Source organism: Guillardia theta (genome assembly GCF_000315625.1).
Source record: "Guillardia theta CCMP2712 unplaced genomic scaffold GUITHscaffold_33, whole genome shotgun sequence".
In the NCBI taxonomy this organism is placed as follows: Eukaryota; class Cryptophyceae; order Pyrenomonadales; family Geminigeraceae; genus Guillardia; species Guillardia theta.
In genome coordinates, this window is record NW_005434641.1 from 497,123 (window position 1) to 508,957 (window position 11,835).

Consider the following 11,835-nt stretch of genomic DNA (forward strand, 5'->3'; position numbering starts at 1 on the left):
GCAACACTCCCGCCATGGTGCCATTCGCATCTAATCCAAAGTGGTGGTAGGGTCCACCAAAGGGAGGGTACTTCAATATGAATTAGGGGGGTGATACTGGGAAGGGTGAGAGTAACAGGGGGTAGGGGTCATCATTGACAGAAATCGGAAGATCGGACATCGAAAATGAAGTCGAGGGGGGCTGGGGGTGCGACAATGGCGGTGGCGATGTTGTTGTTGTTGATGATGATGATGATAGTGCTAGTAGAAGGGATTCCAAGGATTGAAACCATGATGATTGAGGATCCTGTTAGCCACGGACATGGTCTGGCGACTCACAGGCGCCCTAATTTGAAAATGAATGTCCCTTCCAAGGATCGGCCGCCATCCATGGGCTTGCAGCCATGTAAGCACGCTGCGACAGGGTTTGCAAGTACCGAGTTCATCCCACTTGCTGCATGTCGGGGAGGAGACGGAGGGGCAGAACATGTCCATCTGAAATCTCACATTCATCTGGACGACAAGTCTGGAAGGAAGGGTACAAACCCACTTGTTGTCCTACAGCGGACGTTCTCCATGAGGCCTGAGTATGAGTTCACGCAGAAGGATGAGGACACGTTCATGAACACCACGAGGCTGATGCGACATGTCGTGCACGGGCTGCTCGTCCACAGCTTCGTGCAGTCGCTGGTGGTTGTCAACAACGTGTGGGAGCAAGGGATCGTGGCTATCCCGCAATTTGGAGACTGCATCGACGAGTTGTGGTATGCTTACTTCATCAACGCTGCTTCTGCCTCGTATGAGGCGATCGTACATACACAAGGAGCTGACATCCACAACCTGATGCAAGCCGTGCAACAGGAGTGTCAGCTGTGGAAGAAGTACAGGGTGAGTGGGTGGGTGGTTGGGTGAGGACGAGGACGTGGAGAAGGAGAAGGAGAAGGAGAAGGAGAAGGAGAAGGAGAAGGAGGGGAGGAGAAGGAGAAGGAGAAGGAGGGAGGAGAAGGAGAATCAGTTTTGGGGAGGGTGGGGGGAAGCGGGGGAGGGGAGGAGATGGACGCTCTTGTGACGTCGTGTGAACGATCAGGTCCCGCTAATCATCAAGACTGTGCTGATGTTCATCATGCTGACGTGGAAACTTGTGAAGATGTTGAAGGGTGATCGCTTCCTCCTGTCACAGTACCACAAGATAATGGGAAAGCAGTCATAACTCAGTAAGATTTAAAGTTAAAGATTGAATGAATTGAATGACTTGTTGCTGATGCCTACTTTCCGGATAGTAGACTGCTTTCATCGTTAACGTTCTTCTGTGACCACCAAAAATCGGAAAGGGGGGAAAACTGCATGGGAAATCCCTTTCATGTAGAAAGTGGCTGAGCCAACTCCAAAAATGCGCTTCTGCTCCTCAGAAGCCTGATATCTTGTACATCACTGTATCACACAACAACTGCTGGTTGTCGTCTTCGTTTGTGCCTCTTCGATGTGAGTATACCTTTACATCTCCTCAGCCTGACAAACATGAGACTCATCGATCGCCCTTACCACAACGCTATGGCTCCCATCAGCTCCGTCTTGTTGATGCCTCCAGTCTTCTGGACACCTGGCGTATATGGAGTCAGAACGCCAAAGAAAGGAGAGCTGAAGGACATTGACCTTTCAACGATCCGTCTGCGTTCGATTCGATCCACCTAACCTGTACCTCTCATCACAGCACGGAGCCATCGCAAGGTCGAGAGCCCGACCTCGTCGTCAGGAGGTGGAATTCCGTCATTGAGTTCCGTCAGGAGATTCTTCAGCTGCAAGAGAATGGCTCAGGAGCACAAGGACACAACTTGACGACTGTCTGCCTGGTCGAATTCTAACATCCCTGAATTGTTGGTATCATACTTCCTGCCATGAACTGGTCAAGAACAACATTATTGACGGTCAGTTCCCCACTTGAAGTACGTCTCTATCTCCGGTTTGGTCTTCTCGTAATGCCTCCATACATCCAGTGCGATCATGATCTGCGGCAGATGCTGCAGTTAGCTGACAAGTCCGTGCCAGCAAGCATGTCCTGGAGGTACCTGAGATTTGGTTATGGCATCTCCGACTCCTCCGTCCTTAGATTGCGTGCTCCTCATCACAAAGTTTATCTCCTATGAGAGCAAAAAGAAAAAGACATCAGCAGCATGGGACTGTCTTCATCGCCATCGTTCTCTCACCTCGTCTGACGGCCTAACTCCTTTTGCAGCATCTTGCAAGAAGTCGCCTAATTCCTGCATATTCAGATTGCCTGTTTTGCTCTTATCGTATTTTGCCATGAGCTGTTTCAACGTGAAAGCGTCAGACAAACTGCGGTAGCAGTGAAGCCCGTACCGTCTCCATTTTCTTTTCACGCTGAACCTCGCGCCAGAATCTTGAACGTGCGAGCAATGCTTCATGGCGCTTTGCGGACAATGTCCTGCTCCTCTTCGGATGTGCTACCAGTCCAGCATGGAGCTGTCCAGGAAGATTGCAAGCCAGCATCGTAGACATCTTCAGAATTTGTGCCGCAACCCTGCCAAGAAGGAGTGTTACTGGAAGGAAATAACCCCATACAAGCATGTCACTCCACTCTTTCTTTACTTGTCTTACAGGCGTTTGACTATACCTCGCTGAACATGAACGTCCCTGTCTTTGATTTTAAACTTGTTTGACGCATCTATGTGTTCCCATATCTCTTTCTCTCTGTCTGAGTTCCGAAATGTCCCGAACCGCATCTGTCCACCTGACCATGCAATCTCCCTGCATTTCTTGGAAGCGCTCTGCCCTCGCAACATTCTTCCATCTAATTCTCCTTCACCTTCATTGTCACCTTTCCTTCCCCTCCTCATCCTTCATCCTCCTCCCTCCCCTCCTATCTGCCATTCGGCATCGTCAACGGCTTCGCTTTGGGGCCATCCCCTCCTATTCCCCCTGTCAATACACCCTACCCCCTACTTCGCTTCAAATAGACTATAAAAGAGGGGTACTCTTGGGTTTCAGGTTTACTTTACACTCGGTGGGGGGGTAGAATTTCCCCACCCGTAGTCGAAGAGTAGAATTGGTGGTGGGGTACCCCTTCGTATATTGTTCCACTACCCCTACTTTCCTCTGCAGTTTTTCACCGAAGTAGGGGTCATCGAATTGGAGGACGTCTCCTGATTGTCCTCGTACTTATCTTTAACTTAACTTTGAGTAAATAATGAAGCTGGGCCGTTATAAGTGAACAGCGTCTCAGTGAAATGTGTCCCCTCCCCCACCACCCCGGTACCGGCCCGAATGATGATAACCCCATAGGCGACCCTTGGGATTTGGGTTTCATGCTTGGGGTGCGGCGAGAGGGAGGCGGGAGGGGACGAGGGATTTTGCTTGCTGGGATTGCTTTCCTTGCCGCTGTTGGTGCTGTCCTCCTGATTGCCAAGGGAGCCAAACAGACTGCTCTATATGGAACCTACTGGGGAGGATACTATGATGATTACTATGGCAACTACTGGGATCCCTATGGCTACGAGCAGGGCAGGAGCGATTATTGGAACAACGTTGCGGACTGGGATGCGCAAGGTTTGATTTTCTTGCCTCTCTACATGCTCCCTGTGTTGTGCCTCTCCCCAAGTTCTTGATCCGTGTTCTACAGCTCCTGTTTGATTTGACTCCGTGTACAGATCCATGGAGTTACAACGACTGGGCTGCTAGAGACGCGGCATGGAGACGAGCAGCGTATGGATACGGTCCGTTCGATACACAGGAGCATGCTGACTACTACTATAACCCCGATCAAGATGAATTCGACGAGCAAGCAGCTTACCAAGACTACCTGAACCGATATTATGCTTCTCACACAGGTACATTCGGCATCCCCTACTCCCCTGCGGCCGAGGACAGCTACGAGCGTAGAGGAGGGCTGTACAGAGCAGCTGCAAGTCTTGAAGCTGCGGATGCCAAGTCAAAGCGCATCGGGCTGTCACAAAAAGCTGGGTTGTCATCGTCGCCGACCTTCACGCAGTTAGCAGACAACTTCAAGCTCGCAAGGCTGGGTGTAAATGTTGGAGGTGATCCCTTCGATCCATCTGAGGCAGTCCGCCTGCAAAAGATGAAAGAGTCTCTCCGCAACCGTCAGTTTGGTTTGCAGAAGCTGGGTGCATCTGCAGAGGGCTCGAACAACGTTCCTGGGACTTATACCGAGGTCAGTGAGTACATGCGGGCTTGAACTTTCCTGATGTTTCCCTTGTTAGAACTGCGTTGAGGGGAGTCCGTCTGCTCTATGTGATAGAGGAGTGAAGGTTAACGAGGCCACCAACTCAAAGTCTGGTGACTGGAAGGTCGATGAGAAGAGAGCGCGATCGGCGGCGAGAAGCTGACCCTGCTGTGTCGTTCAGGTCGAAGCCGGCAAGATCGAGCCTTCATATCGTGTAGGAATTTCTCCAGAGCGAGAGCTCTCGCCCAACACTCTTGGGGGAGACTGGCTAGGACATATGGGATCTGCTCCGGTTACGAAGGAAGAGATTCAGGCCCAGAGATGAAGGTTTGAGGGTAAGCGAAATGAATCATGTGACTGCTTTAAACTTTATGAAATGCGCGCGGCAAGTGCTAAATTATGGGTCCCTTCCGAGCCAAATTATGGGTCCCCTCCCCCAGTCCGTCACCGACGATCAGTGTGGGCCGCGTGCTGCCACACTGCGCCTGGGGCCGGGTGCCGGGCACTCCGAGACCGTCTTTGGAAGTTCCCACCGTGCCACCGGCCGGGCCGGGGCCACACTCTGGCAGCCAGTGACTAAACTTGACTTCACGGTAACGGTTCAACGCCGTGACGGTTCCCTGGCATCCGATGATCGACCGTCACTGAGTCAGGCAACCGGGCCGGTTTTCCGAGCGGCTCACTCAGTCACGGTTGGCACACCGTGGCTGAGTAGCCTAGGTGACCGCCCGGCTGCCGCACGGCCCGGCCTAGCCTGGTACGAGTCGGACTCGACCGCGCCGAGCCTCCCGAGTCCCGGAGTCCGAGTCAGGGTATGTACCCGCGCCCCCGGCCCACCGCGGTGACTCTCCATTTCTTCGGGCGCTAAACCGTTAGCCTACCGTACGGTCTCCGGCGGGCCGGCGGGCCGGGCGCGCCGCCGCGGGGGCCACCTTGCCACGATGACGAGGCTCCGACGAGGCTCCGGCGGCCTCAGCAACTTGCCCGCCGCGGCGCCGAACGCCGCCGGCTGAGCCGGGCGGCCGGGGACTCGGAAGTTGCCGCCGGGGCCGCCGCCGCACTGCCGCACTGCGGCAGGCCGCGGGCCCCCCAGCGTCACTCGCCGGGAGTCCGACTTGGTGACGGTGCACCGTCTGACAGTGACGGACTGGCGGGTCGCCGTCCGACGGTCTCGGACTCCGGGAGTGAACCCCGGTCAAGTTCAACTTGGCAACGCGGCCGGGTTCAGTACCGTGTACCGTACTACGGTACGGTCGGGCCGAGTCAGCCTGATCCGACCGTTCACTTTCGTCAAGTTTTGTCATCGCCGGGAAGTTCCCTACTTGCCAAGTTGATAGGTTACTCACGTCACTGGCGTACTCTTTATTATTCGGACTGAAAAAGAAGGACAAAACGTTGAACCCGGCCGCCGGCGGAGCAAACAAAGGAGGGGGAGGATAGAGCCAACAAACCCGCCTCAATAAAATACTAGGAAACGAAGGAGGCAGCGAAAACCGGCACTCCAACCACGCAAGCGACGGCCGCGTACTAGACGGTGATGATCGGATCCGAGTAGGTATCACGGCCTCCACTTGAAAGTTCGACCGTGAAGTTGAGACTAAAATCTCAGAATTAAAACTTGAACTCGATTTGGAATGCTGAAAATTCAAATTATGGAACTAATATTTCCCAAGAAACACGAAATGTGAAAATATATATCTATATATATAAGTCATCTAGTGGACGGGTGAGGAAATCAGCTCTGGGAGGGTGGGGGTTGTCAAAGAGGGGTTCGAAAGGAATCATCTTGGGGGGGCAATATAGCGGGTAAGGGTAGGGTAGTATGTGAAGGGGTGGGAGGATGGGTTAACCTCGCTGAGGGGGTGGGGTAGACAGTACACAAAAGAAGGTTCTGACTGGTTGAGGTACCGTTTGTCTGTCAAAGGGTAGGGGTAGGGTCGGGAAGCACAATTGAGGGGTAGGGTAATGTAGTGCAATGGAAAATGATGGGTACTCAATATGATATAAATCTGTATATTAGAGGGTAGGGTGATAAATTTCCTAGTCTATGAAGGTGGGTTATTTTCCTGAAGGGGGTTATTGGATTCTATTAGGGTGGGGTAGGTCGCCCATGGTACTATTTGCACAAGGAGTCAATCAAATTTGTAAAAATTTCAAAATACCCACCCATTCCCTACTTGACTGAAATTTAGTATGAGAAATGACTAAACTCTGCTGGAATTGATTGATTCTTTCAGTATGGTTCAATGGCGATAGGGGCTGCGAGTAGTTATGGCTGGGTCAGCTGGAGGGAGGGAGAGGATGCAACGAAGAAGTAGGACATGCGATGAGAGGGAACAAGCTGTGTTGCCTTCCTGCTGCATGCTCATTGCCTGACTCGATTTCAATGTCTCCGAGCAGCGCCTGTGCTTGTGTGGGGTGGTCGGGAAGGGAGATGGAAGATGGATAGCAGAGAGAGAAAATGCTGTGCATCGATACGAAAGCGACGGATATGATCGGATATGTACAAGTGCATGGTCGAAAAGAGAGAAGGACGAGGACGAGGGGCAGGGCAAGGGCGAAGACGAGAAATGCAAGACGTTGAATTGATCTGAACAAAGTTTAAATGTCAAGAAGTTTCTAGGGAAGCATTTTCTCGAACCTTCTCATGGTACTATCCCGATGACCACTAGATAGACTCGGCCTTAGCCACTAGATAGACTCGGCCTTAGGATCGTTCTCTCACAGAAACGAGTTGTGGGAATGAAAGCATCTTTCTCATTGCGTTGTCCCAATCACACATGTCCTGGGGAGTGTACAGGGAATGGAGAGTTTTGGAGGAGCCTCTTGGCTGCTCAAGGAGCATGGAGGGGTTGCATTGTGAAGTTTGACCTTGTTTACTCTGCAGATTTTACCATTGCCGTAGCATGCCCCTCTCATCTTTCGCTTGGCTTGGAAGTTCAGGCAGGAACGCCAAGTACGTTAATTGTGTGCTCGCCTTGAAAGGATTCGCTGACATTCCACAAGCAGGATGGCGCTAACAAGCAACTCATCTCCTGTGAACAACAAGAAGGACCCGGACTTCGATGAAGAAGCTCAGAAGATCTTCGCTTCTTTGGGTCTGGGGAAGGTGGGAATGGAGGAAGTGGAACAAGTAGAGTCGTACACCCTAACCGGCACTGTGGCACAGGAGGGAAGCTCTAGTAGATACAATTCTTGCGATCCGATCTGGTGATGTTCCTGTATGGCGTGTTGTAGGTGAACTGATTCGCTTTCCTACAGGAAGCATCCAAGGACTGGTGGAACAATTTATGTTGGAAACGTTGAAGCAGCTAGCAACATGGGTGAGATGTTTTTGTGAAGTATGGGAGGATGATGGGGTTTGATCGATTGAATGCAACAGACATTTTGAAGAACAAGAACATATCGCACGTTGTCAACTGTACAGACAATGTAATTGCTTTCTCTGATCTTGAAATTGTGGGTGTTAACTGGGATTTCATGCAGATGCCACTTTATCATCAAAAATCTTGTAAGAGCAGCAGATGAAATTGTCATCCTCTGACTGTTGATTGCGCATGCAGCTAGCATATCGTATTATCGCTTCGACATTGCCAGCTGGTCGTTCGTTTCTGAGAAGTCTTACTTGATATTTCCTTGTAACGCTGATGTTTAGGTGGAGGCATGTCAAGGATGATACAGATTCTGTCATAGAATTCACACAGAGCGTTTTTGCGTTTGTTGGCGAAGCTCTTGCTGCGGGGAAGAATGTGAGAAAAGTCACTGCTGTCCGCGACTGTTCCTTGTGCTCATGTGTCCTCGCAAGTGGGTGTTGTAGCTCATCTCATGACATGTTTGTTCCTCAGGTTTTGATTCACTGCTTAGCCGGCGCGCACAGAGCCGGGACAACAGGTGAGGAGGGAGATCGGGAATGATATCATTCAACCCTTGGTTTACTCTGAACACCATTTCTTGCGGAGATGGTTTTGTTTTGTTTACCATCTTCTATCGCCGTTGATCTCTTCATCTGAATTTTCTTGTCGTGGCAGGGTGTGCATTGTTAATGCACTTTGGGGGTCTTGATACCAAAGCTGCCATAGCTGTCGCTAAGCGACTCCGGCCGGTGAGGGTCTGAGGGAGAGAATGAAATGATCTTGACACCCCACCTCTCCCCCCCCCAGGTGATTGACCCCATCGGAACTCTGCCAGAATTACTAAAGAAGATAGAAAAAGCAAACAAACTCAAATCTCCGAAGGAACGCTTTCCTATAGCTCACTTCGAATAGAATCGGAAGAATCTGTTGTGCCGACAATTTCTGGGGAAATATATCGACTTTTGCGATGGTGCGCAAACATGCAAAAAATCTCTTTTGGGTGAGAAAGAATAACTCTTTAGTCGCAAACCATTCGATTTTTTTTTGGTTCTAGAATGAAATCAAAGCAAAAAAAGAATGAATTCTTCCTTTCTACGAGGGTCGTCATTGATTCGTCAAGCACGGATTTGTTGCATCTTGGTGGTGATGATGTGAACAAGCTTCTGTTTTTCGGCTAGAGTTTTCTCTAGGTCTGCCTCCAGCTTCTTATGATCTTCTTCCATTTGCTGCCATCGCTGCCTGTAAATCTACTCGCAAGGCTCATGTTGGCAATTCAGGTTTTCGAAGTAACATACCACGATTTGATCTTGGATTTCTTTTTTGATGTTTTCGATCTCCGATTTCGATTTGCGAATCAGCTTTTCTTCTTCCTCTTTCAACATCGTTAGTTGACGTTTGATCTCTGACTTCTTCTTATTGAAACTCTTGAAAGATTTGTCGCACTCTTGTTGAGATACAGTCTGCCTTTCCTTCATCTGCGCAACTTCTTCAACGCAATTCTTTTTCAGGATTCCCAGATTGTGTTGAAACGAAGTCAACTCCTGGCTTATAAGCTCTTCAATTTTTGCTTGTTGGCTGTCAAATCGTTTCTTGAATGCTCTCTTCTTTCTAGCAGCTTCACGCGCCAAGTCTGCGTGTTCACATAACAAAGTGAGAAAGAAAGGCAATCAGCACATCCGCACATCAAAAATAATGATCATGAATACCTTCTTTCAGCAAGCTGGCAAATCCACTTGCATCATCCGGCCAATCACATCGGATATTGTCTGATTCAACCATCTCGAGTGGACTGCTGCACAAGCTATCGGACTTGCGCTTCCTCCCTTTTGTCGGCGCCTGCCAAATAGATTGTCCTTCCATAGAAGAAGCTTTCTTCTTCGGCTTTTCGTCCTTGCCTCCCATGATTGCCATGATGCTGTTCATGAGCTCCCGCTCATCTCCAGCGCTCCACCCGCTCGCTACTGCCGCCATCAAAACTTTTCTTGGCGCCTTTTCTCGGGCCACAAACTTTTTTATAACAATAGAATAGCAATAATAGTTTTAATTTCTTTTGTCTGCTAGGGGAAGGCGATACAAGTGTACCAAGGAAATGGCGATTTAAAATAATTTAAAATGTCTTTTTAAAATGCAGGATATTCTGACGATATTATTAAATGACTCGATAATACGACAGTCACCAATAAAGGTATTATTCAAAGTGCTTCTGGCACCTGCACGTACCATTTAATATAAAATTTTCGTACCCCATATGTGCACTTGGTACAATCGTCTTGGTCAAAGTGGGAGCTTTTAAAAGGGTACTGAGTTTTTGTTTCCAGGGCCGCATTCCGTGGTGCCGTCAAAGTGCGGCGAGGGGTCTAAAACACTTTTATATTGAAAGGTACATCAATATAAAATTGGTACTTTTGTACCGGGCCTTCTTCTAAAATTATATATAGACCGGGTTCGCCGAAGGAGCAAAGGAGGCCAGCATTTCCCAATCCGTTTACTACACGTCAAAAGGCAAATTTGAGCATTAAACTATATATTATAATAATATATTCCGAATATCAATTGCTATCAAGTTAAAAGTGACAATTAAATATGGGAGCCCGTATCGTGCTCACCTATTGACCTCCCATCTGAACCCTACCCTTCCCTCTTCCGCCCCTGTATCCCGCACCAGCCATCCCTCTCCCTCCCCCTCCTCCTTCCCCTCCTACAGTCCTCCCGCCCCCCCCCGACTCTCTTGCCCTACTCTCTGTTCTCTCTCGTCCCTCACTCACTCACCCGCCCGAGCATCTGGTCTCCCCCTTTCCTGTCCTACAACCATTTCCCTTCCTATACAGGTTACCCTCTTTCCCATATCCACTGATTCAAGATGGGTTGTGGAGCAAGTCAAGGTAGTTGATCTGCATGCCTGAAGCCATGTTGCTGACTCGAGCTTCGCAGTTGAGGAATCTTTCAATGGTGATGTAGACCTCTCTGCCCAAGACCAGAAGAACCTCGGAGCCGAGATCTCCAGCCTGGCTTCTCGTTCTGTGAAGAGCCTGAACGTAGGAAAGAACAAACTCTCGGACCTGCCCGTAGCTGTTTTCAGCCTCAAGAACCTTGAAGTCCTCAACTGCAGCGAGAACTTCCTTTCCGAACTCCCCTCCAACGTCGCTTGCTTCGCTGCTCTCACCGAGCTCGACCTCAACGACAACAAGATCAAGACGCTGCCCGAGGACATTGGGCGGTTCTTCCCGAGGCTGAGGAAGCTGCTCATGTACCAGAACGAGATCACTTCGCTGCCGGCGTCTCTTGGGGACCTGCAGGAGCTAGAGGAGCTCAACGTCTTCAACAACAAGTTGATCAAGATCCCGGGTTGTGTCGGCACTTTGTCGAGCCTGATAGAGCTCAACGTGGCTTCCAACAAGCTCAAGACGCTCCCGAGCCTGGACGGGCTGACAAACCTGCAGAGGCTGGCGGCTTTCGACAACAACATCGTCCTCCTGCCGACGCTGGAGAAGCTCAGCAAGATCAAGAAGCTCGAGCTCTACAGGAACCAACTCGACAGCCTCCCTCAGCTCGCAGACTACGAGGACTTGGAGGAGATCAATGTGTCGAGGAACCGGCTGACGAGCTTCCCTGAGAACCTTGAGAAGTGGGGCAACCTACAGATCTTCGAAGCCTCCAACAACCGGCTGGAAGCGCTGCCTCCCAGGCTGGGGGGCCTGACCCAACTCTGGAAGGTGATGCTCGGTCAGAACTCTCTCTGCAATCTGCCGGGGGAGCTGTTCGACGTGAGCATCAAGACCCTGGACATCTCGAAGAACAATTTCACCCAAGTCCCTGATGAAATGAGCAAGCTAACCTCACTGACGATCCTCACCCTGTCTGACAATCAGATCAAGTCCATCCCCAGCTTCCTTGTGGACCAGCTCACGAGCATCCGAAGGCTGGCGATCGAGGGGAACCCCATCGACCTGAGCGAGGAGGAGAACAAAGAGCGCAAGGATCAGCTGGTGAAGAGGTTCTCGACGAGCAAGGACATGAAGCTGATCGCATGAGGAGCTTGTGCAAGGGCTGAGGGGGGAATCGTCGACAAGGGGGTGATTGTTCTGTTTGATTCACGCAGACATGTAGGTTATTCTTGTTCTATAATATATAAACGTGATCTCGTCAATATCCGCTCTTGGTAAGATCAGCACAGAATCCTCCAAGTCAGCCGAGTAGCAAAGAGCTGTCACAAGGCGCTGTCAGCTCCCGATATGTGTTGAAGAGTATAGGAGGTAGAAGATCCTGAGGGCGAATATCACTTAGGACGACAAGAACGCTGAGGAG

General features: G+C 50.4%; 6 protein-coding genes across 6 annotated transcripts; 4 read left to right on the forward strand and 2 right to left on the reverse strand.

Moving 5' to 3' along the window:
• Positions 1 to 165: 165 nt before the first annotated feature.
• GUITHDRAFT_138722 (hypothetical protein) lies at positions 166 to 1,189 on the forward strand (the record flags this gene model as incomplete). The annotated part of the gene is made up of 2 exons (XM_005832817.1): positions 166 to 867; positions 1,067 to 1,189. 2 exons carry the CDS (start codon positions 166 to 168, stop codon positions 1,187 to 1,189), a joined length of 825 nt encoding a protein of 274 aa, XP_005832874.1.
• A 120-nt stretch (positions 1,190 to 1,309) lies between these two features.
• GUITHDRAFT_163166 (hypothetical protein) lies at positions 1,310 to 2,491 on the reverse strand. The gene is made up of 9 exons (XM_005832818.1): positions 2,338 to 2,491; positions 2,184 to 2,285; positions 2,046 to 2,117; positions 1,918 to 1,985; positions 1,812 to 1,869; positions 1,722 to 1,775; positions 1,633 to 1,672; positions 1,522 to 1,579; positions 1,310 to 1,471 (listed from the first exon to the last, which is right to left on the reverse strand). The coding sequence occupies exons 1-9, from the start codon at positions 2,485 to 2,487 to the stop codon at positions 1,408 to 1,410; spliced, it is 666 nt and encodes a 221-aa protein (XP_005832875.1). The 5' UTR covers positions 2,488 to 2,491; the 3' UTR covers positions 1,310 to 1,407.
• A 733-nt stretch (positions 2,492 to 3,224) lies between these two features.
• GUITHDRAFT_138724 (hypothetical protein) lies at positions 3,225 to 4,502 on the forward strand (the record flags this gene model as incomplete). The annotated part of the gene is made up of 4 exons (XM_005832819.1): positions 3,225 to 3,543; positions 3,645 to 4,165; positions 4,215 to 4,301; positions 4,359 to 4,502. The coding sequence occupies 4 exons, from the start codon at positions 3,225 to 3,227 to the stop codon at positions 4,500 to 4,502; spliced, it is 1,071 nt and encodes a 356-aa protein (XP_005832876.1).
• Positions 4,503 to 7,112: 2,610 nt separating this feature from the next.
• On the forward strand, positions 7,113 to 8,524 carry GUITHDRAFT_152598 (hypothetical protein). Its single transcript, XM_005832820.1, has 11 exons — positions 7,113 to 7,133; positions 7,184 to 7,286; positions 7,347 to 7,387; positions 7,439 to 7,500; positions 7,560 to 7,609; positions 7,664 to 7,688; positions 7,741 to 7,777; positions 7,833 to 7,926; positions 8,023 to 8,068; positions 8,206 to 8,279; positions 8,338 to 8,524. Exons 2-11 carry the CDS (start codon positions 7,188 to 7,190, stop codon positions 8,440 to 8,442), a joined length of 633 nt encoding a protein of 210 aa, XP_005832877.1. The 5' UTR covers positions 7,113 to 7,133; positions 7,184 to 7,187; the 3' UTR covers positions 8,443 to 8,524.
• Positions 8,525 to 8,645: 121 nt separating this feature from the next.
• On the reverse strand, positions 8,646 to 9,005 carry GUITHDRAFT_108349 (hypothetical protein; the record flags this gene model as incomplete). Its single annotated transcript, XM_005832821.1, has 2 exons — positions 8,646 to 8,777; positions 8,826 to 9,005. 2 exons carry the CDS (start codon positions 9,003 to 9,005, stop codon positions 8,646 to 8,648), a joined length of 312 nt encoding a protein of 103 aa, XP_005832878.1.
• A 1,542-nt stretch (positions 9,006 to 10,547) lies between these two features.
• GUITHDRAFT_52416 (hypothetical protein) lies at positions 10,548 to 11,474 on the forward strand (the record flags this gene model as incomplete). The annotated part of the gene is made up of 1 exon (XM_005832822.1): positions 10,548 to 11,474. A coding segment is annotated over one exon (927 nt), but the record flags the coding sequence as incomplete, so codon positions are not given.
• Between the last annotated feature and the right edge of the window lie 361 nt (positions 11,475 to 11,835).